The sequence below is a fragment of the Lynx rufus genome, unplaced genomic scaffold (genome assembly GCF_022079265.1).
Source record: "Lynx rufus isolate CCGP_SWC_20201006 ecotype Redwood Valley unplaced genomic scaffold, mLynRuf1.p SCAF_9, whole genome shotgun sequence".
Taxonomy (NCBI): domain Eukaryota; kingdom Metazoa; phylum Chordata; class Mammalia; order Carnivora; family Felidae; genus Lynx; species Lynx rufus.
Genome location: NW_025814897.1, coordinates 61,235,575 through 61,261,747, shown reverse-complemented (window position 1 = coordinate 61,261,747; position 26,173 = coordinate 61,235,575). Strand labels below are relative to the sequence as shown.

Genomic DNA, 26,173 nt, shown 5'->3' with positions numbered 1-26,173 from the left:
ATTGATGAGAAGAGAAGTAGTTGACTACCTCTAGAAGGAAAAAACAAGAGCTATGAACACATTTCTCAAAAGTCTCCAGTAGGCTTAATTTTTATCTGTAGCTTTCTTATTATGAAAGCAAATACTAAAACTTGAGTTCAAAGTAATATGTAGGCACAGACTGAGCACTCTACAAATGGAAGAAACATTAACTTTATGAGAAGTATACTTCTCAGGTTTTGGACATGAATATCATATTCATTTGCTGAAAACCCATATAAGACCTGGAATTAATTTAAAAAAACATGAAAGGACTTATATTGAGATATCAATCCTCTTTGAGGGCAAAATACACTTTACCTAAACACATCAACACAAAAGCACGGAACAACAGATACAGACACCCGCAAACAGAACATGACAATACATATAAGAATATAAGATACCTAGACCTGTAGAATGATAGGAAATACAGTAAGACTTCTTAAATCAGTTTGTTCTGCATCAGTTGTGACATTGATATATATTTAGAAAATCAGACCCAAAATGAAGAGCTGTGTTTCATTAATGTGTCCCTCCATATTTACTCATATGCTCCCACAGACATGCTGTACTGTATCTGAGATATAATAAGAGTTGCACAAAGATAGACAGACACTGTACTATACAAAGATAGGAAAACACTGCAGCTGGAAGTCACCTCCAGGACAGAAATGCATCTCTTTGCTACAATATTCTGATAGGAATTAAATTAATAAAGAATCCCAAGTTTTCCATTGGTTGCCAAATTCTCAAGAATGTCCTAAGATATCCAACAATTCTACCTATCATTGCATAGGTGTGTGGGAGAGAGTTTGGGGGGAGGGAGACAGCGAAAAGATATATTGGAAGGAGAAGCATTGAGAAAAGTAAAGATTTGTTTCCAATGACAATAATGGTGGTCAACATCAGGCTTAAGAAATCCATGCTCCTGATTTACCACACTCTAGTTATGATTGCTCTCTCTCTCTTTCTCTCTCTCTCCATTCTTTCTTCCCTCCCTCCTTATTTTCCTTCCTTCCTTCTTCTTTCTTTTCTTTTTTCTCTTTCTTTCTTTCTTTATTTCTTTCTTTCTTTCTTTCATCTTTCTTTCTTTCTCTTCCTGTCTTTCTGTCTGCCTGTCTGTCTTCCTATAGAAAAAAAAAAGAAATATAAGAGAGCACTATAGAAAAAAAATAAGGAAGGGATAGGAAGAGAAGGGAGGAAAGGTAAAAAAAAAAAAAGAAGAAAGGAAAGCAAAACAGAAGGAAACATAAAGGAAGAAAGGTAGGAAGGAAGTTGATCTCAGCTCCAGTTGACTCCTGAGCAGAGTGACAGAGAAAAGTCCAAATTTGGGGAAATATTTTATTAATGACATTAAAAAAAATAGAGACTCTCCAGTTATGTAAGTACTGCAAGACTATAAATGTTCATCTCCAGGCTATTTATTTATCTTCTTCCCTCTTTGTAATCAATTTTAAAAACCTGCACTTAACTCTGGGCCCCTGATGAGCATATTTTAAAATTATTATTATAGAAGACCATGCCCTAACACACAGATATCACTGAGAATTGAGGTTGTTTATACCACAACTATAAGTTCCCTCTGTAGATGGTTATTTTAAAAAATCTAAGTTGTCTTGGGGTGCCTGGATGGCTCAGTCAGTTAAGTGTCCAACTTTGGCTCAGGTCATGATCTCACAGTTTGTGAGTTCGAGCCCTGCCGTCTCTGCTGACAGCTCAGAGCCTAGAGTCTGGTTTGGATTCTGTGTCTCCCTCTCTCTCTGCCCCTCCCTCACTCATGCTCTCTCTCTCTCTTTCTCTTTCTCTCTCTCTCTCTCTTAAAAAAATAAATAAAACATTAAAAATTTTAAGAAAAAAATCTATGTTGTTTCAGCATAATCCAGTAATGACCTCTTTCAGTCAGGAAGTCTTTCTATGGTAGTAAGATAGAATATAGTAGCTTAATAAATTTAGCTGTAACCTGTTCCTTAATTGTTAGACGAGAGTCTCTGATCACTATTCATCTCCATCACACATTTAATAGGAAACTCACCTGCAGCAGGACTAGGGCTAGGGAGCTCTGGTATATCCAGTAATGGGAATAAGGTTTTGTACTACCTGTATTTAGGGCCCTTGGGGGCCTGTCTGAACACAAAGCCAACTTAAATCCCCTGCATGAACCATAGCTAACACCACAGAATCTCCTGAGAAAGATTCCATTATCTGCACTTAGGATAAAGGGACTGATGGAAAAGCAAACATCTTCCCTACATCCCCTACACATCTTGTCAATAGAAAATCAGAGATGCGAAACTAATGCTACCAAATGTGTTCATATGAAATATGACATGAACAGAATCTCTTATTGGGTAAATTTTGCATCTTAATTTTATTAGATATCATAGCAATGCACGTTTAGAACATAATTTAGCTATATATAAAACTATATATATATATAACTATATATATATATAAAACTATATATATATAAAACTATATATATATATAACTATATATATATATATATATATATCCCCTTCCCACATCCATGTCTTACTACTCATCAATAATGTATCGTAGCTATCGAATAAGACAAAATATCTTATTTCTATCCTATGTAGTGCTAGTCTTACTGGCTTTATTTATTTATTCATTAAAGATTATTTTGATTTTTTTTTAATTTTGATTTATTTTTGAGAGAGAGAGAGAGAGAGAGAGAAAGCATAAGCAGGGGAGGGGCAGAGAGAGGGAGACACAGAATCTGAAGCCAGCTCCAGGCTCTGAGCCATCAGCACAGAGCCTGACACCAGGCTTGAACTCACCAACGGTGAGACCACGACCTGAACCAAAGTTGGTGCTCGGCCGACTGAGCCACCCAGGTGCCCCAAATAGAAGTTAATAAAAATTAATTTAACATAAAAATGAAAAAAAAAACCATGAAGTTATTTATTTATTTATTTATTTATTTATTTATTTATTTATTTTAAATGTTTACTTATTTATTTTGTGACAGAGAAAGAGAGCAGAAGCACATGAGCGGGGCAGGGGCAGAAAGAGGGAGAGAGAGAGAATCCCAAGCAGTTTCTGCACTGCCAGCATAGAGCCTGACACAGGCTTGATCTCACAAACAGTGAGATCATGACCTGAGCCAAAACCAGAGGTCAGACACTTAACCAATTGAGCCACCCAGGCGCCCCACATGAAATGTATTTAGAGACATGAAATACATGGAAACCAAGGAAAAAGATGCATTACCCTAATATTACAAAATAAGGCCAAATGTATTTTTCAATGTAATGAATAAAAATAAAGTGAAATTACATTACTTAATCATAGAAAAATATAAAGGGCACCTGCGTGGCTCAATCAGTGAGGCATCAACTCTTGATTTTGGTTCAGGTCATGATCTTGGGATCCCTGACTTCAAGCCCCATGTGGGGCTCTGTGCTGACAGCATGAAGCCTGCTTGGGATTCTCTCTCCCTCTCCTCTGCCCCTCTTCCCCCTCATGCTCATTCACACTCTCTCTAAAAAAATAATTGTTTTAATTAATTTTTAAAAAGAGTGAAAAATATAAGAACACCACTTACCAAAATTTCTATTAGGATGGTGACACAGTAGGAAAATCACTGACTGGGAGGTGATACTCCCAATACATATATTGGTTAAAACACTTATATTAATAACACATTAAAATAGTGAATTGAAATTGTTATTAATCTATAAAGAAATGACAAAACAATGTAAAATATAAGAGCAAATACTCTGGCACTTTAAAGGAAAATAATATCCAATGAGCATAAGAAAATTTTTTCATCACTGTTACTCATCAGGAAAATAAAGCACCATGCTATACCTACAACCTTTCCAATATGGCTGAAAATTAAGACTGCTAATTCCAAGTATTCATAAAGATAGGAGCATCTGCTGATCACTTTGGAAATTGGAAGTGTCTGCTAATTCTAAATATTCCCAGCAATTACTATTACATAAATGTCCAAAGGAAATGAGTGATTATGTTCACCAAAATACATACACAAAAATGTTCATAGGGATTTATTCAGAATAGAGAAAAAAATTAAATCATTAAAATTATTCAACAACAGTAGAATATATAAATTAATTGGGTTTATTCATCAAAGAAAAATACTATCAGGGCACCTGGGTGGCTCAGTCGGTTGAGAGTCTGACTTCGGCTTAGGTCACAATCTCATGGTCTCAGGTCACAATCTCATGGTCTGTGAGTTTGAGCCCCACGTCGGGCTCTATGCTGGCAGCTCAGAGCCTGGAGCCTGCTTTGGATTCTGTGTCTCCCTCTCTCTCTTCCCCTCCCCCGCTCATGCTCTGTCTCTCTCTCTCTCTCTCTCTCTCTGTCAAAAATAAATACACATTAAAAAATTTTTTTAAAAGAAAATACTATCTATTAAGAAATAAAACAGCACAATAAAAACAATAAGAAGCAAACCAAAAGAAAATACAAATGAATTACTATTACACACAAAATGGATTAATCTAACAGAAATCTTGTAAAGCAAAAAATAGACACATCAAATTGTGTTAAGATTTTGATGCTTGAATGTTTTTATGTGAAACTCTGGGGGCAATAAAAAAGACAAAAAGAAAAAAGAAAAAGAAAACACCACTATACTATATCTGCATGAACTAGAAGATAAAAATAAGAAGAGATGAAGTGAGTGTGAAGCCAAGGAATGAGTGAAAATTGGAAATATGCAGATAATCATAATGGCTTAAGAGGTAACAGAACTATCAAGAAAAAATCACTGTTGCACATCTGCCAGATTGTAGTCTTATTAGGATGGACATGGTAAATGCATTGAAATAAGCAAAATCAAAAATACAATGCTTTTAATGTTTGCTTTTTATTTTCCTAGAATGTACCAATTATTCTATGCCCAGAGAAGTCAACTTACCCTTCCATACAGCTTGACTGTGCTCTCTTTCCTAATTGATCATCACCCCCCTCATCTCTCTCCCTGCCTCCCTTTCATTATATACACACAGCCCTCATTGTTTTCATTTGGAACATCATATAATATATGCTGATATTTCTCATCTACTAGGCAGCAAATTCCTGAAATTATCATGTACATCCTTATGCATACCCCAGTAGTTGGCACAATATGCTGGGTAACATTTCTTATTAAATTTTGTTGAAAGAATGACTGTTATTGACCTGAACAACATAAGTCATTTCAAATAAAAAAATGTAGTATTATGGAAGATAAAAGCTAATAACATGAGATTATAGTATTTAATTTAAATTTTATATTCCTCAATAAGGAAATATTTTTATATGATCATAATTTATGCATCTTGATTAAATGGGTATGGCCCTAGTTGTGCAAGAGAAAAAAAGAGTCTGTAATCAGTGTTTCTATTGAGGAAAGCACAGGGACATCTGGCTCTTAACTCAGGAAGTAAAAATCGTGAAATAGTGTGCTAAGTCCACATTAGAAAGGCTTTCAAGAGGAAGGAATTTTGAATCGAGTTTTTAAATCACTACTAATGTGAAATTGGCCATTTTAGAAGAAGTTGCATAACAGAATATTTTCCATTTTGTAAATTCCCCCAACATTGTGTGTATGTGTGTGTAAATCTATCTTTATGTGTTCATATACATATATACATGTGTGTGTGCAAGCACATGTTTAGGAGTGTGTGTGTACATGTGTGTGTGTTTAAGAAAAAATGGCACAATGAGTAAAAAAAGAAGTAAAAATATGTATATTCCATTTTGCATTAAATCAGTTGAGCTGGAAAGATGTGCTGTACGCACTCACTATTTTTAGAATTATATCATTTATTCACCTCTTTCTGATGTAGTATAATATCCTATTATCAGTCTGTTTTTTGTACATTTTTTTAAATTTTGGCAATGGTAGCTTACACCAATGCACACGTTTAATGTCAACTTTCTTGTATTATAGTGTGACTAATAGTAAGTACATGCATTCTTTTATTCTTACTTAGATTGATTCATTCAGCATACGTTTATTGAGTAGCTGTGTGAGTCACACTATAAGTAACTAAGTGGATAAATAAAGTAATATCAAATTCCTTATCACCCAGGAGGAGAGAGGATGATATGTACACATTGCAAGTGATTATAATATTAAGTTGTGAGTAAGAGAATGGAGCAGAAGTGCACAGAAGGCAAAGAAAAGTGAGTATTGCTCTATCTTCAACAGTATGAAGATAGTTACCCTAAAATGTGCATACATATAGAAATTCACTCCTATGTGAACCAATGTTTTTCTTTATCTGAAACAAGATTTTATTTGAATAGTAGACTTTGAAAATTAAAATGCAAATACCAGAAAATTGGTGTGCCATTAGTATTTAGCGAATGAAGGAGACAGGCAATAGGTCTTAGAAAGTAGGTATATTTGGGGTGTAAAGGGATTTATGAAGGAATAGGCATATCTCTATAAAGCAAAAACCAAGGATGTTAATTGTGATATGAAACCTGAAATTAGGAGGATGTTTGGCATGGGCAATGTAACAAAGGTCCTAACATCACATGCTGGTCACTAGGAATACTAAATAAGATGGTGCCACTGGAGACAGAAAACAAAATACCTGAGAGATATTTATGAAACAAAATCAGCTAGTCTGGAAGATTGGAAGTGGCTGATGATAGAGGTACTTCAGAGATAGAGTGATCACATACAAGAGATCAGGCTACAGAGAGAGTTAGAAAAAGGAACATATGAGTGAGATCAAGAGAATATGAGCCAAAATAACAAAAGATTGTGGAGATAATGGAGATAACTTGCCTCGCATTACACAATGAGGAAGACAAGGATAAATGATGAAAATAATTATTTCCAAATTAAAAATTTCTGTTTTAAAGACTAAGAGGTAATACCAAATATATACATGAAAAATATAAATGTCATTTTTGATGGAGTTAGGTAAAATGAGCATTTTGAAAATTTTCCTTAAATAATAACTTTAAGAAAATCAAGTTTTTATAAAATATCAACAAATTAGTTGTGGACTAGTATCTTGTGTGTGTGTGTGTGTGTGTGTGTGTGTAGTACATATACAATGCATATATTATATTAGATACTTTTTGTACTTTGTGTCACTTTAGCTTCAGGTTATTTTATGTGAAGGTGGTATTAAAATAAAACCCATAAACACCTCTTATAGATACACTGTTGCCAAGGGTGAGAATAATAAACAAAACATAGTAATACAAATAATGATAATACTAATGGCTAACAATTATTTTGTATTTATTGCAAACAACATCCTGGGAACTATGCTGATGACTTTAGAAGCATCATATAATTAAGACTTCATGCTTAATCTCTGAAATGAAACAATGACTATATTTGGAAAGTAAAGAAATTGAGGCCACTGAAACTTACGCATCAAAGATAGAAGTAGGAGTGGAATCAAGTTCTGTTTAACTGTTCAAATCATATATGAAAAGACAGGACAAAAGGAAACAACTACAAGATGACTCTCAAAGCAAGTGAGAAAACCAATAGAACCTAGGAGGTGACAGTGGGCAGCCTCTCCAGGCTGCAGGAGGTTTCTTCCTTCAAGTTTACATCAGAGTTGGGTCTATGTAAACCTAAATATATTTGTGAGAAACGCCACACAAAAATTAGGAGGAAGGTTTTTGTAGCCACATTTATTTCCTCACTTCCTTTCTATGTATAAAACCAGGACTTAATCTATGATATGATTCTGGATCTTTGCAGTATTTTGATGAAATCACAGGATATCACAATACGGTTTTTGTAATGCAATGAAAATTTGCATAATTTCTGAAGAGGAAAAAAAAGAAAAAGAAGAACAGATAAGGGGGGGGATGCAAAATAAGGAGAGAGAAACCAATACAGGGACACCTAGAGATAAAAAAGGAATAAGAATCATCAAAAAAAAAAGAGCCATATAAATGATAAAGGGTAACCAGTACATGTCCAAAAAAATATGGCATGCCCTATAAATTCTACTTTAAATCTACTGACACCAGTCATTAAAAATCACATATAAAGACTCTGATATGCCCTCACTTACCATATAAATTGGATAACAAAGCTTAAGCTTTCAGTCTCTGAATTCATTAAAATATTTACAGAATGGACCCCCTTCCCCCCCAAAAATAAACACTGTCAAGCACATTTAAATTTACTAAATTTAATATCACAAGGCGTTTCTCTGCTCAGAAGTTCCATCTATATACATATTCCTTTTTAATTCTTTATTTTTGCAATATTATTTTCTTCACACGGTCATAAATCTGTTTGGTTCTGACTCCGTAGATGACAGGGTTGAGCATTGGTGGCACTACGACATAAAGATTGGCCAGGAGTATGTGGATATAGCGGGGGACGTTATGGCCAAAGCGATGTGTCATAAAGGAAAAGAGGGCTGGTGTATAGAAGGCAAGAATTACACAAACATGAGAACCACATGTGCTGAGGGACTTGAGTCGGGCTTCACGGGAAGGAAGACGGAAAACGGCACGGAGTATCTGAACATAAGAAAGGGCAATGGCTATGATGTCAAATACTAGGATTGAAATAGCACCCAGGCCATAGATCATATTGATCTTGATGCTGGCACAAGACAGGCGAGCCAGACCCATGTGTTCACAATAGGTATGGGGAATGATATGATTCCCACAGAAGGGCAGTCGCAAAATAAGAAACACAAATGGAATAACAGAAATAAATGACCTCACTAACACACCAACACCAATCACAGAGACAACCTTGTTGGTGAGAATGGTGCTATATCGAAGTGGGTTGCATATGGCCACATAGCGGTCATAAGCCATTGCCAACAGGACTGCTGACTCCATACCAGTGAAGTTGTGGATAAAAAACATCTGGGTGAGACAAGCATCGAAGATTATCTCCTTGAGGTTGAACCAGAAGATCCCGAGCATCTTGGGGATGGTAGCTGTGGACAGACCCAAATCAATGCTAGCCAACATGGCCAGGAAGTAGAACATGGGCTGGTGTAGGCTGCTGTCAACCTGGACCACAAACAAAATAGTGAGGTTTCCTATGAGTGCAATCATGTACACAGCGCAAAAGGGAAAGCCAATCCACATGTGGACAGTTTCCAGTCCTGGGATCCCCAGCAGCAAAAAGAAGGAGGGATGAAACTGGGTGTCATTGGGAAGGGACATCTTGATAGGCAACGCATAAGTCCATGTTCTTACAATTATATGTTCATTAATCCTCAGGACACAAGGTAAAACTCTGCAACGTTTTAAACCTAAAGAAAAATAAGATTATACAATTTTGTACATTCGCTTCTTCAGTTAATTCACACAATTAAAAATGTACAATCAGAAATCCATCTCGAGCAATGTGAGGAAGTGAATTCTCAGTGAAAACCTGTGGAAGCAGTTATGCAGTGGATTATAATAAAACATTTTTTCATAATATATTCATCTTTGTTAGCAACTTTCTTTTTTCTTTTTTAATTTGCAATGGTCTCACCACTGGTATTAGGCTAAGATTTTGCTTAATTCCTACTTCATTAATTATCTTCTGTCATCACCAACATAATTTACTTTCAATTTTGGCATATACAGAGTTGTGCTGGCCTATGTAAATAGTTATTTCTGTTGGTTCCATTTGGTTAGATGGTAACACATAGGTGTTGACATACAAGATGGGTAACAAGTGTTAATGAACACAGATTCATTAAAATGTAGTCTAAACTATTAGAAATAAGTCTTTAGGATTAAAATCCATCCATTTGTTAATATTTATTCATTATTATTACAAAATAAGAAGCAAATGTGAAAACAGAAGCAACTACCATTTTTTTATTTAAAAAAATTTTTTTAACGTTTTTTATTTATTTTTGAGACAGAGAGAGACAGAGCATGAACGGGGAGGGGCAGAGAGAGAGGGAGACACAGAATCAGAAGCAAGCTCCAGGCTCTGAGCCATCAGCCCAGAGCCCGAAGCGGGGCTCAAACTCACGGACTGCAAGATTGTGACCTGAGCTGAAGTCGGACGCTTAACCAACTGAGCCACCCAGGCGCCTGGCAACTACCATTTTTGAAGGTACTGCCTATTACTTTCCACGTTGTCGGCACCTATGCAAGTACCAGCTCTAATCTTTATAAACACATATAGGAAAACATAGTTAACCATATTTTTACATGTGGATCTGAACCTTAAATAGTTTAAAACCCTTGCCAAACGCTTGAAGTGCTTGTAGTTCTGGCACTGCGGAAAGAAGGTAGAGCAGAAATAATTAAATTGGAATGGAGAGATTGGAAATAAGGAAAAGCTGACTCGTGCCTCAGTCACGTCAGATCCACACAGCTTCCCTTTGTCCACACACATTCACACAAACACATAATCTCTTTTAAATTCACATCCCTCTGAATAAGAGATATCAGTGTCTTCATTATAAATCTCAGGCAGTCATTATTTTAAGAGTTAAGATGCATGACAAATATGTTGAAGAAAAGACCAGGTGGCATATTCTGAGTAAGCTGAATCTATCATATCCAAAGCTACCCAAGCTGTTCTACATGTTCATGTACTTTATGTCATTTGTTAGAGTATTTCTGAAGCACTTGATCATTCATTACATGTAATTGTTTTCTGGTAAAAAGTGTCTTTTCGTGATTTTATATCATTGGAGGATTCCAGAGGAGCAGTAGTAATTATGATCCCAGTTTCAGTTAGACAATCAGGGTATTAGCCAGACATTGTTGTATGAGAAGCAGAGGCAAGAAGTGTCATGTCTGTGATAAACAACTAATAGAGGGAGTAGTACCATGTGGGTGAGGAAAGCTGGAACTCCTGGGAAGAAATGGTAGACGTTTGAAAAGGAAGGAAGCTAAAAATAATAGATTTTTTTTAAGTTTATTTATTTATTTTGAGAATGAGAGAGCACGCAAGAGAGAGCATGAGTAGGGGAGGAGCAGAGAGAGAGGGACAAATGGGAATCCCAAGCAGGCTCTGCACTGTCAGTGCAGAGCCCCAATAAGGGCTTGATCTTATGAACTGTGAGACCATGACCTGAGCTGAAAACAAGACTCAGAAGCTTAGCCTACTGAGCCACCCAGGTGCCCCTAGATGTTATTTGTAGGGGATGCTCTGTGACATGACTGTGAGAATAGTCTCTCTTCTATAATCCTCTGGCCTTGTAATGGAATGGTGAATAGAAAGGCATGATGTGATCAACACAAGAATAGAAAGTAGGATTCAATTATGGGAGCTAAATTTTCTGTGATTTATCAATGTAAGCAAAGTGCCAATGGCAGATTCTTTTATTAAATAATTTTTTTATATTCTTCAGTAACATCTCAGAAGATCAAAATTGTAGGCAATAGTCTCAGAAAGCTACAAAAACAAAACCCAAACAAACAAACAAACAAAAAGGGTGATGCTACTTTTCAAGTAGATTTAAAATCAGTACATTTATCTCCGTCCTCATGGGATCATTTTTGGGGTTTATTACTACACAATACTTTACAGTGCTTAAAAGCATGAGCTCTATAGTTTGACCAATTGTGTCGAAACTCAGTTTCCTGACTTAGTCACTCTATAATCAAAGGAGACTAAATAACAAGCACTTTTCATCTATAAAATAGAGATTAGAGATAATAAAGATTAAAACCCTAAGTATGTTGTTAGTTTTAAACAGATAATTTTTTAAAACACTCTGAACCATGTTCCAAAGATACTAATTATCCATCATTCTTTAGATATCAGGCAGACTAATTTTTCTAAAATGCCCATTGAATGGATTCAGGCTGAAATCCAAATGCTTTTACTAGAATTATATGGTTTTTCCTAATGTAATCCTACTCATTCTCTAAACTTCAGTCCTAGTCCTCTATCCCCTACACTTATCCCATGGCTCTTCTCTTCCTTTCCTATCCCTCTCTTTCCCTTCAGCCATCATTGTGACATAAGGAGGCTCTGAGAGCTGGGAGATGGGGAAGACTCACCAGAATGAGCACCAGGATAGAATCCTGTCTCTGTTTTATCTCAACCTGCTCAGTCTTTATGAAGGTGCTGCTCTTTGCCTGTGAGGAGCCTTTAACAGGAAATTCCCTAGAGCCAGTTTTGTAAAAACACACAAGGTCTCTGAGGAATCTAATTTCTAATTCTGACTCAAAAAGAGAGAACCAATACGGAGCTATGGCTTCTGAGAAAATGAAGGCAGAATAGCGAGGTTTAAGTCAGCAAGATGACGGAATAAGAGGACCCAGGACTCTTCCCAATACGAAAACACAGATTTAACAAGCATCGATGGATGAAAAGACCTATACGAGAGTTCCGGAATTCAGTTGAGAGATTACAGGATCCTGGTGGCTCATACAACAAGAATAGACAAATGGAAAAGGATGAGAAGAAAAGTTTCACCTGACCCACATCCCCTCTCCCCCAGCCTGGCCCTATTCTGCGCCAAGAGAGATTCCCTCAGCCATGAGTTCTCCCGTGGTGGAAAGAGTGTGGTGGAAAGAGTGAGCAAGTCTGCTCCCGCACACCTATATGTGTATCCACACAAACATAGTTCTCATTATTCTCAATAGCTATGTTCTATAACACTGAATTATGTTCTTGAACACTGAATTAGATAATTTGGAACCATTGCCCTTAGGGGAAATGCAGAGTAAGATTCCTACAAGCATCTTGTCACAACATTTTTGTCAATCAGCCAATACATAAACTTTTTTTAAATGTGTGTTTCTGTGAAAATCCACCTCCTTTAATACATAGTTCTTACAAATGATTAATTGTACAGTCCTTAAATGATTGAAAACCGGGGGCTTTGGAGGCCACTTATGTTGGTTCCTTCCGCAGTCTTTATAAGACAAGCCAGTCTCATTAGTGTTGATACTTGTTTTCCACTTACTGCTTACTGCTTAATGCCATTTAATAGGCATTTGAAGAACTCATCTGCAGCCTCCTGATTAGCAGAACCTGCCTGAGGCCTGAGCTCCAAGTTTAACATTGTATATTCTTTGTTGCCTTTTTTTTCCAATATATGAAGTTTATTGTCAAATTGGTTTCCATACAACACCCAGTGCTCATCCCAAAAGGTGCCCTCCTCAATACCCATCACCCACCCTCCCCTCCCTCCCACCCCCCATCAACCCTCAGTTTGTTCTCAGTTTTTAACAGTCTCTTATGCTTTGGCTCTCTCCCACTCTAACCTCTTTTTTTTTTTTTTTTCTTCCCCTCCCCCATGAGTTCCTGTTAAGTTCCTCAGGATCCACATAAGAGTGAAACCATATGGTATCTGTCTTTCTCTGTATGGCTTATTTCACTTAGCATCACACTCTCCAGTTCCATCCACGTTGCTACAAAAGGCCATATTTCATTTTTTCTCATTGCCACATAGTATTCCATTGTGTATATATACCACAATTTCTTTATCCATTCATCAGTTGATGGACATTTAGGCTCTTTCCATAATTTGGCTATTGTTGAGAGTGCTGCTATGAACATTGGGGTACAAGTGCCCCTATGCATCAGTACTCCTGTATCCCTTGGATAAATTCCTAGCAGTGCTACTGCTGGGTCATAGGGTGGGTCTATTTTTAATGTTTTGAGGAACCTCCACACTGTTTTCCAGAGTGACTGCACCAGTTTGCATTCCCACCAACAGTGCAAGAGGGTTCCCAGTTCTCCACATCCTCTCCCGCATCTATAGTCTCCTGATTTGTTCATTTTGGCCACTCTGACTGGGGTGAGGTGGTATCTGAGTGTGGTTTTGATTTGTATTTCCCTGATGTCTTTGTTGCCTTTTCACACATTTTCTAGCCAGCCTGTGCCAGCCTAGAAGAGTGATTCTGACCTGGAATGATATAACTGAATACCTTTGACCTCCTCACACCAGGGTTGTCCCACTAGGCTTTTTTTTTTTTAATTGTCATCTCTTGAATCCACAAATTTAACCTCTTTTTCATCTTTTCCATATTTTTATCTCACACTACCTACCGATGTTATTTTAGTACTTTCCAGAGTGACTTCACACACAGATAGACAAGTTTCCTCTTCCTTTATCAGGGTATATATTATATTTTTGATTCATTAACCTTGAACTCACAACCAACAATGCTATAACTCACACTTGAATGGAGTTTATCTAAGATGGTTATTTTCTCCGTAAGGCACATTACAATCTTGCACTTAGAAACACTAGAAAAGTATTATTTATACCAGTAAACTCCATAAATGGTAAGATATTTACTTATTCTAGTGTGCATCAGCCGTATGCATGGGGGCCATTTTGAACAGTGGAATCAACAAAAAACACAAAAATATGAAAAATATGGCATGAAACAGATTGCAAAAGCACTTGTTTATAGCTGAAATGAGAAGTCAGAACATCACCTTATTCAATCTCTGGGAATGTGACTGTCAGGCAACTCAAATATTTACCAGCTCTTTGCATGCTGCAAATAACTGTTAAAGTGCCATGATAATTTATTTGACAATAATTTAAGTTACAATTTAAATTGTATGGAGTGGGCAAATTTGCAAGTATGGAAATCCCCATATAATGGAGCCCTGCTGTGTATTTGTAATTTATATGACTCATATCTAAGATGTCCACAAAGAATGTAAGTAAATGTAAAATTAATCTGATAAAATTCCAACCTCTACAACTTACAGATTGGTGAGATTGACACAAAAAATGATGTAAAAACTGTTCAGTGCTCTCAAAGGAGCCTGAAATACATGCAAAAGCATAGTAAATCTAGATGGCTGAGAGGTTTGCATGTTTATTAAAGTTGTCAAATTTTCCACATTAATGTTTAGATATAATTCAACTTGCACCAAAATCCCATTTTGATTAATTTCATATAATCAAATAAATCTTCCACAAAAATTATTCTGATGAATTGTGAAAAGAATAAGGTACATGTTACAACATGTTATTTGGACTCTGATATAAAATTTTAAAGTCTAATATGACTTAAATATTCAAATGTATATGAATATGAAAATCATGGAATAAAATTAAACCAAATATCAAAGTTATAGTATGGTTGATGTTTGTTTTGTGTTTATATTTTCCTATATTAAAAATAAAAAGACATTATTTAAAGTAAAGGAACTAGACACTTATCTACCCTTTTGTGATAAATACACATGATGTATTTAAGAACAATTCCGAGGCTCAAGCAATCCTGCTGAGAGGCGGGCTCCAGAGACACTCCAAAAAACTCACCTTCCCTCTCCCCACCCTTGTTAGATTCTCCTGTTATTAAGATGTTAGTGCTAAAGACTTAGAACCTGAGTTCTGAACTCAAATTGAACTCCCAGCGGTTTCTTCTCTTGACATGTGGGGAGGCCACCCCCATTCTATGCCCTTGAGAGCTTTAGAAATCAGAAAACATGTCTATAACTGAGCTTATTTGGAAATGCTATAAGTCTTGAGAGAACTAAAGTGTTCCTCAGACCAAGATGCTCATCCTCATCCTCACAGGTCCCCTGGTAGGTAAGGCACTGTTTAGTCACACTCATTTGTGTCATGGGCTGGCTAAGTGGACCATAGCCAAAGAGAAGGTTTCAGGGCTCTAATAGAACAAACAGGCTCTATAAAAAAACACGTTGTATAAGATTTCTTGGGGCACCTGAATAGACTACCTACCTCTGTTTTACCCTGTATCGGCTGAGATTAGGCTGCAACTTTTATTGAGAATAAATTTGTGCATGGGCTTCTCTGCTTAGTTCAGTACATCAGAGGGAGTCTGATGAAGGAAAGGATGGGAGTATAGATGTGTCAGTTCTTTAGCCTGAGCAAATCTATGGTATTTGAGCAATGTCTCATACTGCTCATGTAGTCATAAATGCATTATGCCATTTTACATTTATAAAACCTTAAGAAGTGCTCATCTCCTAAAGCTTAATGTAAAGATTACAAACTTTGTAATTATACTTAAGTAGGGTTCAAATTCCACATCCTTGAATTCATAGTAGAATAGCTTTGGGAACGTAAATTAACATTCTTAGGGTTTTTTTTAAAGCTGTATTATGAGTATGGTTATCTACCAACCCCCTTCCTTAAGGATTAAATGGGATAATGCCTGCAATGTTAGTAATATACTACCTAATATATGCCAATGCATGTTGATTAATTTTTGTAAGGAGATGTATAGGGGTGTAGAATTTAGCCAGAAGATATAATAGGTTTTTTTAAATTTTATTCCTCCCCAAAAGCAGATGTAAGTTTCTTTTCCTCTGAACCTTCTTTTTATCCATCCTATAATCAGGCAAGGAATGAAATGCTGACAGAATTCAATTTTGTTAGAAACTAATCCCTGGGTATGTCTTAAAGATTTAATATTAGAATCAGGAAAACTGTTAATGCACTATAGTGTTTGAAGATAGTGTGCACTATAATAAATTTATAGTGATTCCACTGGTTGTCTTAAATTTATATTGAAATTATTTACCAGAAAAATAATAACATTCCTTTGTCTTTTCCTTTTCTCTTTTTCTTCATTCTTTGGAACAAGCAAATATATGAAAGTACATGGCCTCTGCCAAGTATTTTATTTGCAATATATATATATATATATATATATATATATATATATTTACAATATAATATATTTATTTGCATTATATATATATATATATTTGCAATATAATAAATGAGAAAACATGCAGAAATAGACAATATGACAAAGCATAGAAGACAGGTAAGTATACATATCATAGGAACACTTGAGGGATATCAGTGATGGTTCAAAGTTTCCAGAAAAATAATCTCACAGGAGCTGATATGTGAGTACAGTCTTCAATTCTAACCAAATTACTAAGGGTTTGTATGTGTGAAGAAATGCTATGACAAATAAAGACACAGGGTTACCATCTTCATGAAGTGAGTAGATGACCAGTTCTCCAAGGAGAGAAATATAGGAAAGGTATTTCAAGGGGTTAGAAAACTTGCTAATATTTTACAAGACATAGAAAGCTACATCTTCTTTGTAACTTCTTGGGTTGTACATTTTTCTGATAAATACATTTGTAACTCTGTATTATTTACTTACATACTTTAAACAGAGCCCATATTTTATTTATTTATTTTTTATTTTATATATGAAATTTATTGTCAAATTGGTTTCCATACAACACCCAGTGCTCATCCCAAAAGGTGCCCTCTTCAATACCCATCACCCACCCTCCCCTCCCTCCCACCCCCCATCAACCCTCAGTTTGTTCTCAGTTTTTAACAGTCAGAGCCCATATTTTAGACCTCTCTTACATTGAATGTATATCCTTTTTAAGTTATTTCTTATGTTTATAAAAGTTTTATTATAAATGTGTGTGTCTACACCCACACCCATACATGCATACACACACACACACACACACACACACACACACACATATGCTTAATTTTTGCATGTGTGTCAATGTTAATGGAAAAATAAAATTTATGCTTCCTTTTTTCATTTTTCTGTCAGTTTGCAAAAATATACTTTACTTATTCTAAGTGCTTCTGAGTATTCTAAAATATAAATATACCACAGATTTTTAAGTTCAGTATTACTTTACTGATGGGCATTTATTTACTGATGGGCATTTTGAATGTTTCAATATTTATTTTTTTACAGGAACTTTTACAATGAAAATTACTGTATATACTTCCACATGTATATATGAACATTGTCCCCTGAGATGGCACGTAGTTAAATTGGTCTGTCCAAAACTTTGTTTTCAATAAGAATGATCACTATACGATTTTCCACTAAGAGCAGGTTCAATTTTCTCCAATCAATTGGGCATAAGGATCGCTCTTTAGCCCAAACCTCACTAATGCTTGTTTTCATCATTCCTGAAATTCTGTTGGTTAAAAAATCCAATTCATTTCCTGACACATTGTTATCAGCCCCACTCTGGCCATCATGCTGAATGAGTTCCATGTCAGTGTGAATGAACTTCCTCCTGGTCCTTCCAAAGTCACACATCCTCCCAAATTTTGGTATTCCCTTCTCAAAGCTATACACTATCACTTGGCATCTTGGCATGAACTAATATGACTAAAATCTAAAAGAAAAGGTATATTTTCTATTTAAAACTTCCTATCATCCCTCCTGCCTTTCTAACCTGTGTCTTACAACTGTTTCTAAGTCCTCCAAACCCATGACTCTTACACATTTTTCCCCACATGATTCTACATATACATTTACAAATACACGTATCGTAATGAAAGAAGAAGTTAGTTGAAGGAGCCATTACATACAGTGTGGTTTTGATGAATTAATCATACAGAAATTCCACTAAGCATCTAAACTTATTTTTATTTTTTTATGTTTTTATTTAAATTCCAGTTAGTTAGCACACAGTATAATATGGGTGTTATATGTAAGTACTGAATCACTTATCACAATATACCTGGGACTCTTACATATTTTTTAGCATATTACTTTTTACGTATTACTTTCTTCTCAGTGTGTAAAAGATTTTGGATTTTCACACATTAAGCTCCAATTTTTGGTGCCTAGATATTTTCCCTCATATAGCATCCATAGATCAGCCACATTGTAATTACAACTGTGAAATAATATCTGATAATCAGATATGATGATGAAATAATTCATAAATATTTACAGACATTGGAATTATTTCATGACCTGCAATTCCCTGCATTTTGGTTTACTTAGCTCATCAAAGGTTTCAAAATTTGCAAGCTATTATTTTTGTTTGTTGTAGAGGAAAATACACCAAGAGAAAGCTGAAACATCAGGCACTTGTTATGTCAGCATACAATAAGACTGATGTCCATCCATCAACCTTCATCCTCATTGGCATTCCTGGGTTGGAGGCTGCCCACATCTGGATCTCCATCCCCTTTTGTGTGGTATACCTTTTGGCCCTCCTGGGAAACTGCTCTCTTCTGTTTATCATTAAGACAGACCCCAGCCTCCATGAGCCAATGTACCTCTTCCTCTGCATGCTGGCTGTGGCTGATCTGGTTGTGTGTACTACAGCTGTACCAAAACTTCTTAGCCTTTTCTGGTTCCATGATGGAGAGATTCGCTTTGAAGCCTGCCTCACTCAAGTGTTCCTGATTCACTCTTGCTCTACCATGGAGTCTGGCTTCTTCCTGGCCATGGCTTTTGACCGTTACGTAGCCATTTGTAACCCATTAAGACATTCAGCTATTCTGACACATGCTGTAATTGGGGGGATGGGTCTAGCTATAGTACTCCGGGGCACAGCACTTCTCAGTCCTCACCCCTTCCTGCTACGCTGGCTTCCCTACTGCAGAACCAATATCATTTCCCATACCTACTGTGAGTTCATGGCCCTCATCAAGATTGCCTGTGCTGAGACAAGAATCCGTAGAGCCTACAGCCTCATTGTTGCCTTCCTTACTGGTGGCCTGGACTTCATATTGATCATTTGTTCTTATGTTCTCATACTGCACACTGTCTTCCACCTCCCATCCAAGGATGCCCGATTCAAGACCTTGGGTACCTGTGGCTCCCATATCTGTGTCATCTTAGTGTCTTATACTCCAGCCTTCTTCTCTTTCCTTACCCACAGGTTTGGGCACCATGTGGCTCCCCATGTCCACATATTTGTGGCCAACATCTATCTTCTGGTCCCACCCATGGTGAACCCTATTATCTACGGGGTAAGGACCAAGAAGATACAGGACAGGTTTCTTAAATGTTTCACTTTTTCAAGGCCTGTGAAATAAGTCTTTTGTGTTGATGAGTAATATATGAACAAATGTTATATTATCTATCTTAGAATGTGTGATTTCTTTTTTTTTTAATTTTTTAATGTTTATTTATTTTTGAGAGAGAGAGACAGAGTGTGAGTGGGGGAGGAGCAGAGAGAGAGGGAGACACAGAATCCGAAGCAGGCTCCAGGCTCTGAGCTGTCAGCACAGAGCCCTACGTGGGGTTCAAAGTCACAAACCACGAGATCATGACCCAAGCTGAAGTTGGACACTTACCAACTGAGCCACCCAGGAGCCCCAGAATGTGTGATTTCTTCATAAAGATCCTCTTTTAATGGTCAGAGGGCTAGGACTTTTCTGTGGGAAGTAATTCTTCCAAAGATACATTTTATGTTGTAACAATCATTACCTACAGGCAAACATATCACTGAGTATGCCTCTTTACCAAAATATTAAAGTATTATTTCCTAAAAAACATAAAACTAGAATCATCTGTGGCTAAAAATAAGAAATTTAAAATTAACATGATACATAATCACATATCTTTGGTTTATCATCTAAGACTTACTACCAGGTTTACAAATTCCATCCTTCCCCCCCCCGTTTTTTTTTTTTTTTTGCCCCAATCATTCCTTTTTGACTTATGTCCTTCTTTCTCAAGTACATACCTTACCACTTAGTGAGAGTTTCTTGGTGCTAACTTCTGTGTTCTGTGTTCATCTACAGTTTTCTTTAGTTCTTCTTGAATGATACTGTTCTTTTGAATGATACAGTTCCATTCTCCAGTTACTACGTTTCCTTAGCTTTTTGATGTCATTATCCTACAGTCTTCTAGAATCTATTATTACTTTGAGAAAACTTATTGTTGGCCAGATTGTCATCAATTTGTGGGTAATTATCTTTTCTGTAATTTTTTTTTTCTGTCATTAAATGCTATTGCTTTGGTGTTTGTAGTTTCACATGGATAAATCTCATGGGCAATATGCTAAGTGACAAAAGATCACATACTGCATGATTCTGTTTATTTTTTTTTTTAATTTTTTTTTCCAACGTTTTTATTTATTTTTGGGACAGAGAGAGACAGAGCATGAACAGGGGAGGGGCAGAGAGAGAGGGAGACACAGAATCGGAAACAGGCTCCAGGCTCCGAGCCATCAGCCCAGAGCCTGACGCGGGGCTCGAACTCCCGGACTGCGAGATCGTCACCTGGCTGAAGTCGGACGCTCAACCGACTGCGCCACCCAGGCGCCCCTGCATGATTCTGTTTAAATGAAACTTTAGGGAAGAAAAATTAGTGTTTGGGTAGCATTTAGGTACCCATGTTTTAAAGTTCTGTAGGTGGTTTTACATGCGGCTAAAACTGACCCACACCTGGAGTAGCCGGGTGGCTCAGTGAGTTAGGCATCCAACTCTTGATTTTGACTCAGATCATGATCTCACAATTCATGAGTTTGAGCCCCACATCTGGCTTTGAGCTGAAAACGTGGAGCCTGGTCGAGGTTTCTCTCTCACTCTCTCTCTCTCTCTGACCCTCCCTGGTTTGTTCTCTCTCTTTCTCAAAAAATAGAAACACAAAAAAAAGTGATTAAAAAAAAATTGACCTGTGCATTGAGACACAGAGACATTAGTTGACCACAGGGAAAATATTTTAGTCAAGTACCTCACCCTTCAAGCTAAAATGTGAGGCAAATCAACATTTGTTAAGCATTTACTTAAATAAGCTGTTTATTGTAAGATATATATATATTAGCTGTTTATTATAAGCTTTATATATATATATATATATATATATATATATATAACTTAACCCTGATATTTTTTAGAATTAATTATCATGATAAGTAACTCAACAAACTTGTATTCAACGGGCTAGTTTAGAGGAGCTAGGATTTGAAGTTTGTCTAGCTCCAAAGCCATAATTTTCTTATAATGTCACAATGAATCCATATACACAATGCGTGGGACTCCTAGGAACACAGCACCTCACAGGATGAGGTATCAAAATTGTTGCTACTGCTCAATTCATTCTCCATAACCACATTCAGTTTCAATCCATTAGCTAATATTTATTTGTTCATCACAATTCACCAAGGATATAGAAATGAGTAAGGCAAGGTTTGTAATCAGTTTCAGAGTCTCAGAGGTACACATGATCAATATAGCCTTTCTTCTCCATATGATTCCTGAAAATACTGAGACTGAAGAAAGGTGTGGCTAATGTGAGTTCAAAATATCATCTTTCTTAGTTATGAAGGACCTAGTCTATTTTGAAGGACCTAGTTTGGTTCAAGAGTCAGTGAACATTCTATAGAGTGCCTGGGTGGCTCAGTCAGCTGAGCATACGACTCTTGGTTTAGGCTCAGGTCATGATCTCAAGGTTCATGAGTTCAAGCCTTGCATGGATGTCTGCACTGACAGTGTGGAACCTGCTTAAGATCCTCTCTCTCCCTCTCTCTCTGCCCTTCCCCTGCTCACATTCTCTGTCTCTGTCTCTGAAAATAAATAAATAAAAACATTTTAAAAAATTTTAAAAAGAGCCAGTGAACATTCTAACTAAACCCCAGAGTTAGGCATATAGTCTGAATCAGAACAGGAATACTTACTATATGGAGGAACACCAGAGAACATATGACTGCCTTGGAAAGTCTCACTACCAGGAAGTGTGTGTGTTGGGAGGTAGGAGGGCATGGAGAGAGAGGTCTTAATAAAACTTATTGAGTTTACTCCCACCAAATTTTCAAGTCTACAGCTTCTGCCTAGCACATAGTGAATAAGGGTATATATAAAATAAAAAAAGGTGGACTTTACGATACATGAACATCCAGAGTAGGCTAGAAACATTTTGTTCCAGCAGTCTGATAAAGTTGATTCAGACATGCAAACACTTACTTTTAGTATAATAACATGTAACACTTATATAGTGTGTACATTCTCATAACCACTCCTGAATTCTTTACATATATTAATCCATTGAATTCTTGTGCAAACTAAAAAAGATTTGTAGCCTTAATATCCTCACTTCACAATATAAGAAAATGGAGAAATGGAGAAATATTTGGCTTTCTCATAGTTACAGATGGTTAAAAAGGGAGACAGGATTTGAACCTAGGAAGTCTGACACCAAGTTTACATTCTCAGCCACTACACTGCTTTTAGTCACATTACACTCTGATATAGCAATGTGACAAGTGCGATGATAGACGTAGAAGACAGATAAGTAGTCATCCAAGGCCATGGAGTTTAGAAAGTCAAAAACAGTTCCAGAAGATAAAGACATCAGGAACATCAGATAGGCAACTAAACTAAGTTCCCTGTGGATTAGGTCAAGTCAGGTAGGTAGAGTGTGGTGTGGGGAGTGAGGGGAGGGAGTGTTAAGAGTGGTGTCCAGTTTGAGTTTTGAAAGCCAATTCTGCTTTCAGTCATTTCACTTCCTAGAGTTTATCCCATTTTCGTCATCTAACAATCAACCAATTTGTTTATTAACCAAGTTTCAAGTTTCTAGAATGATAGTTTTCAAAATTTAGGCTTGAAGACTCTTAAAAATACATATTTCTTAGGCCCACTCTAAAACTACTAGATTCAAAATGTCTATGGTGTATCCCATAAGTAAAATCCCCATAAGGAAAATTTAATTTTCCTCAGTCATTCTGTATATTTATAATTCAGTGATCCACAGTCCATGCCACAGTTGTAGAAGCAGAGAGTCACACATAGCTGTTCTACTCAGAGAATACAACATGATTTAAAATTCCTACCAAGATTTATACTCTTTACCTAGAATATAAAAACTTGGACAGAATGTAATTCAAAACCTTTTGACAAAGAAAAATATTGCTGGATAATCAAAAAACTCACAATTTTCGGGGTGCCTGGGTGGGTGGTTCAGTTGGTTAAGTGTCCAACTTTGGTTCAGGTCATGATCTCATGGTTTGTGAGTTCAAGCCCCGCATCCAGCTCTGTGCTGACAGCTCTGAGCCTGGACCCTGCTTCAGATTCTGTGTCTTCCTCTTTCTCTGTCCCTCCCCTGCTTGCCCTCTATCTCTCTTTCTCAAAATTAAATAAGCGTTAAAAAATAATTTAAAAAACTCATAATTTTCTTGGACCTGTCAGAAAGTTGAAATCACAGAGCAACTAACTAACCAAAAATATAAGGAAAGATTGGTAACTCCAAAGAGAGATGGAACATGATTCTGTGCTCACCAGGTGCTAGATACTATACAAGCCATTCTACAAAAAAAAAATCTGTTAAAATTTTAAACCAAATTATTCACAGCTGAATATGAACCTGTGTGAGAATACAAAGTGTCTGGGAGTCTTGTGTATATGACACAAAAGGGACTTCACACCCTTTTCGGTTTTTTTCTCCCTAGACCTAGACCAGGTACTCATTAGAAAGCCTGAATGCAGGACTAGAGACAAGAGAAGGCCTTCATCATAGAACAGACCTGATGGAAGCAAAAGGCAAATAGCAGCCACCTGAACATAAGAATGACCCCTCATCCAGTTTCTCTCCCCTAAGGAGCAGAAGCATTTACCCTGGAGGAAGAGGACAGCAGAGACCCATTGCTGCTGAGACAAAAGAGCAGAAACAAACTTTGTAGCCCAGGGTGAGGCCTGTTCCCCAGAAACTGTAGGACACTTCTAGGGAAGGGGCAGGATGACTGAGAAGGCTTTACTTTCAAGACCCAGGGACATAGCAGCCCAGTTGGTCATGCTGTATCTTCCGGCTCTCACTAGTAGACTAGCAGGGTTCGAGTAATAAGTAACAGTGCTCTGCTCCTGAGGGAATGTAGAGGACATGAAGAATGGCATTTTTGTAGCACAGCAACAAAGGGAAGATCTAATACTGATAGTGGGTTGGACATCAGGCAAAACTAATTCATCAGCCCACACCCTGAACAAGGGTAAAGTTAGAGGAATGTGATACGTTTACTGAGGACATTCAAAGCAAAGACACGAAGAAATGAATTACTTGAATAGTTGTTTACCTATCAAGTAAGTTGAATCCGGAGTTAGCAACCTTCCAACAGAAAACTCCAGGGCCAGGTGACTACATTGGTGAATTTAGTCATTGAAAGGTTAAATACAATTCTCCACAAATTAGCCAAAACATCTAAATGGAATGAGCCCTGACCAAATCACTCAAGGTATAATTGAGGCCATATCATTAAAATCCATTTCATAAGCAGAATAAATAGATAGGGGATGAGCTCAGTGTCACAACAGGATTGCAGGAAAAGCTGCTTGTGCCTATAATTTTACAGCATAACTGATTGTTTCAAAGAATCCCAAGTTGGGTGGGATCCCAAGGATGTGATGCTAATTAATATAAATTCCCACTAAGAGTTTATGATGTCATTTTTTATACTATAGTAAAAATAAGTAGGATTTTTTTTTCTAAAGTGCATGCTACAGAATATTAGTGTCATAGGTTGGTCAAAGGAACATTCTGAAGCCAATATAACCCTAAAATTTCAAATGAATGAATTTGAAAATGAATTTTCAAAATTCAAATTTCAAATTAAAAATGTTGAGAAATCCCACAATAAAAATATAGGTAAAAATTTAGTTTTATTGGCCAGGATTTGCAAACATAATTTCTCTGAATCCTTCACACAAATAATGCCAATAATATCACCTAGAACTAGAGAACACTGAGAGGTAGCATATGGAACAAGAGTTCCATGTTTAAAACACACACACACACATACACACACGTACTCACTTGGCTAATACTGTACTTGGAACATCACTAAAACCTCCTGCTTTCCTTAAGAGGGAAACTCCTCCATGAAGTGGCAAAAGACACAGAGACAGTACTTTTTGAAAAAGAGTTGTTTGAAAAGAAGTATCAATAAGCCATATTTTATAAGTATTCATCCATCAAGTAAACGGTACAATTTAAAACCAAAAGACTACCAACTTTTTGCAATTCTATTCCTGGTAGAAAATAGCCAGTTTTCTTACATGATTATGGTATTCACAGGATCAATTTTACATCTTCTGACATTAACACGGTAGAGGCAAGAGTAACCCATGCTTTTTGATAGGGAGTCCAGCCATATGGGAAGTGTTTGAGCATCTATTATTTGGGGACCAGCACTAGTAACGGTGATGAACTATTTTTGTTTAAATTAGGATATGAAGGAATTTATGGTGTTTTTATTATTTGTGTGGTATTTCCTTTTTGGAGGGTTGGTTTTGCTTTAAAATGATGCCAAGTGTGGAATGCAATATGTTCGATCATAATGGAAACAGAACAAAGAGTTCATTTTCTTCCACATGAGGAATCTGAATGATTTCCAAACAATGGAAAATGATAAAACACTTTTACTCATGTGTTAGACATGGGCCTAACTTTCCATTTCTGGGTTTGAGAAGGAGGGTGACAGGACTCCCCTAAGATAGGCCTGTGTAACTTTCAAATGTTCTCTTTCTGTTCTGAACATAGAGAATTAGTGCTGCTCCCTTCTTAAATGGATTATTTACAAGAG

The 26,173-nt window shown here is 36.6% G+C and overlaps 2 protein-coding genes across 2 annotated transcripts; one reads left to right on the top strand and one right to left on the bottom strand.

Annotated features, from left to right (window-relative positions):
• Positions 1-8,238: 8,238 nt before the first annotated feature.
• LOC124505251 (olfactory receptor 52E2-like) lies at positions 8,239-9,180 on the bottom strand. The gene has a single exon (XM_047071134.1). The coding sequence runs from the start codon at positions 9,172-9,174 to the stop codon at positions 8,239-8,241; it is 936 nt and encodes a 311-aa protein (XP_046927090.1). The 5' UTR covers positions 9,175-9,180.
• Positions 9,181-18,719: 9,539 nt separating this feature from the next.
• Positions 18,720-19,694, top strand: LOC124506461 (olfactory receptor 52D1-like). Its single transcript, XM_047072527.1, has one exon. The coding sequence runs from the start codon at positions 18,744-18,746 to the stop codon at positions 19,692-19,694; it is 951 nt and encodes a 316-aa protein (XP_046928483.1). The 5' UTR covers positions 18,720-18,743.
• The last annotated feature ends 6,479 nt before the right edge of the window (positions 19,695-26,173 follow it).

Coding starts and splice junctions, on each gene's coding strand:
- LOC124505251 (XM_047071134.1), bottom strand. CDS start 9,174: ATGTCCCTTCCCAATGACACCCAGTTTCATCCCTCCTTCTTTTTGCTG.
- LOC124506461 (XM_047072527.1), top strand. CDS start 18,744: ATGTCAGCATACAATAAGACTGATGTCCATCCATCAACCTTCATCCTC.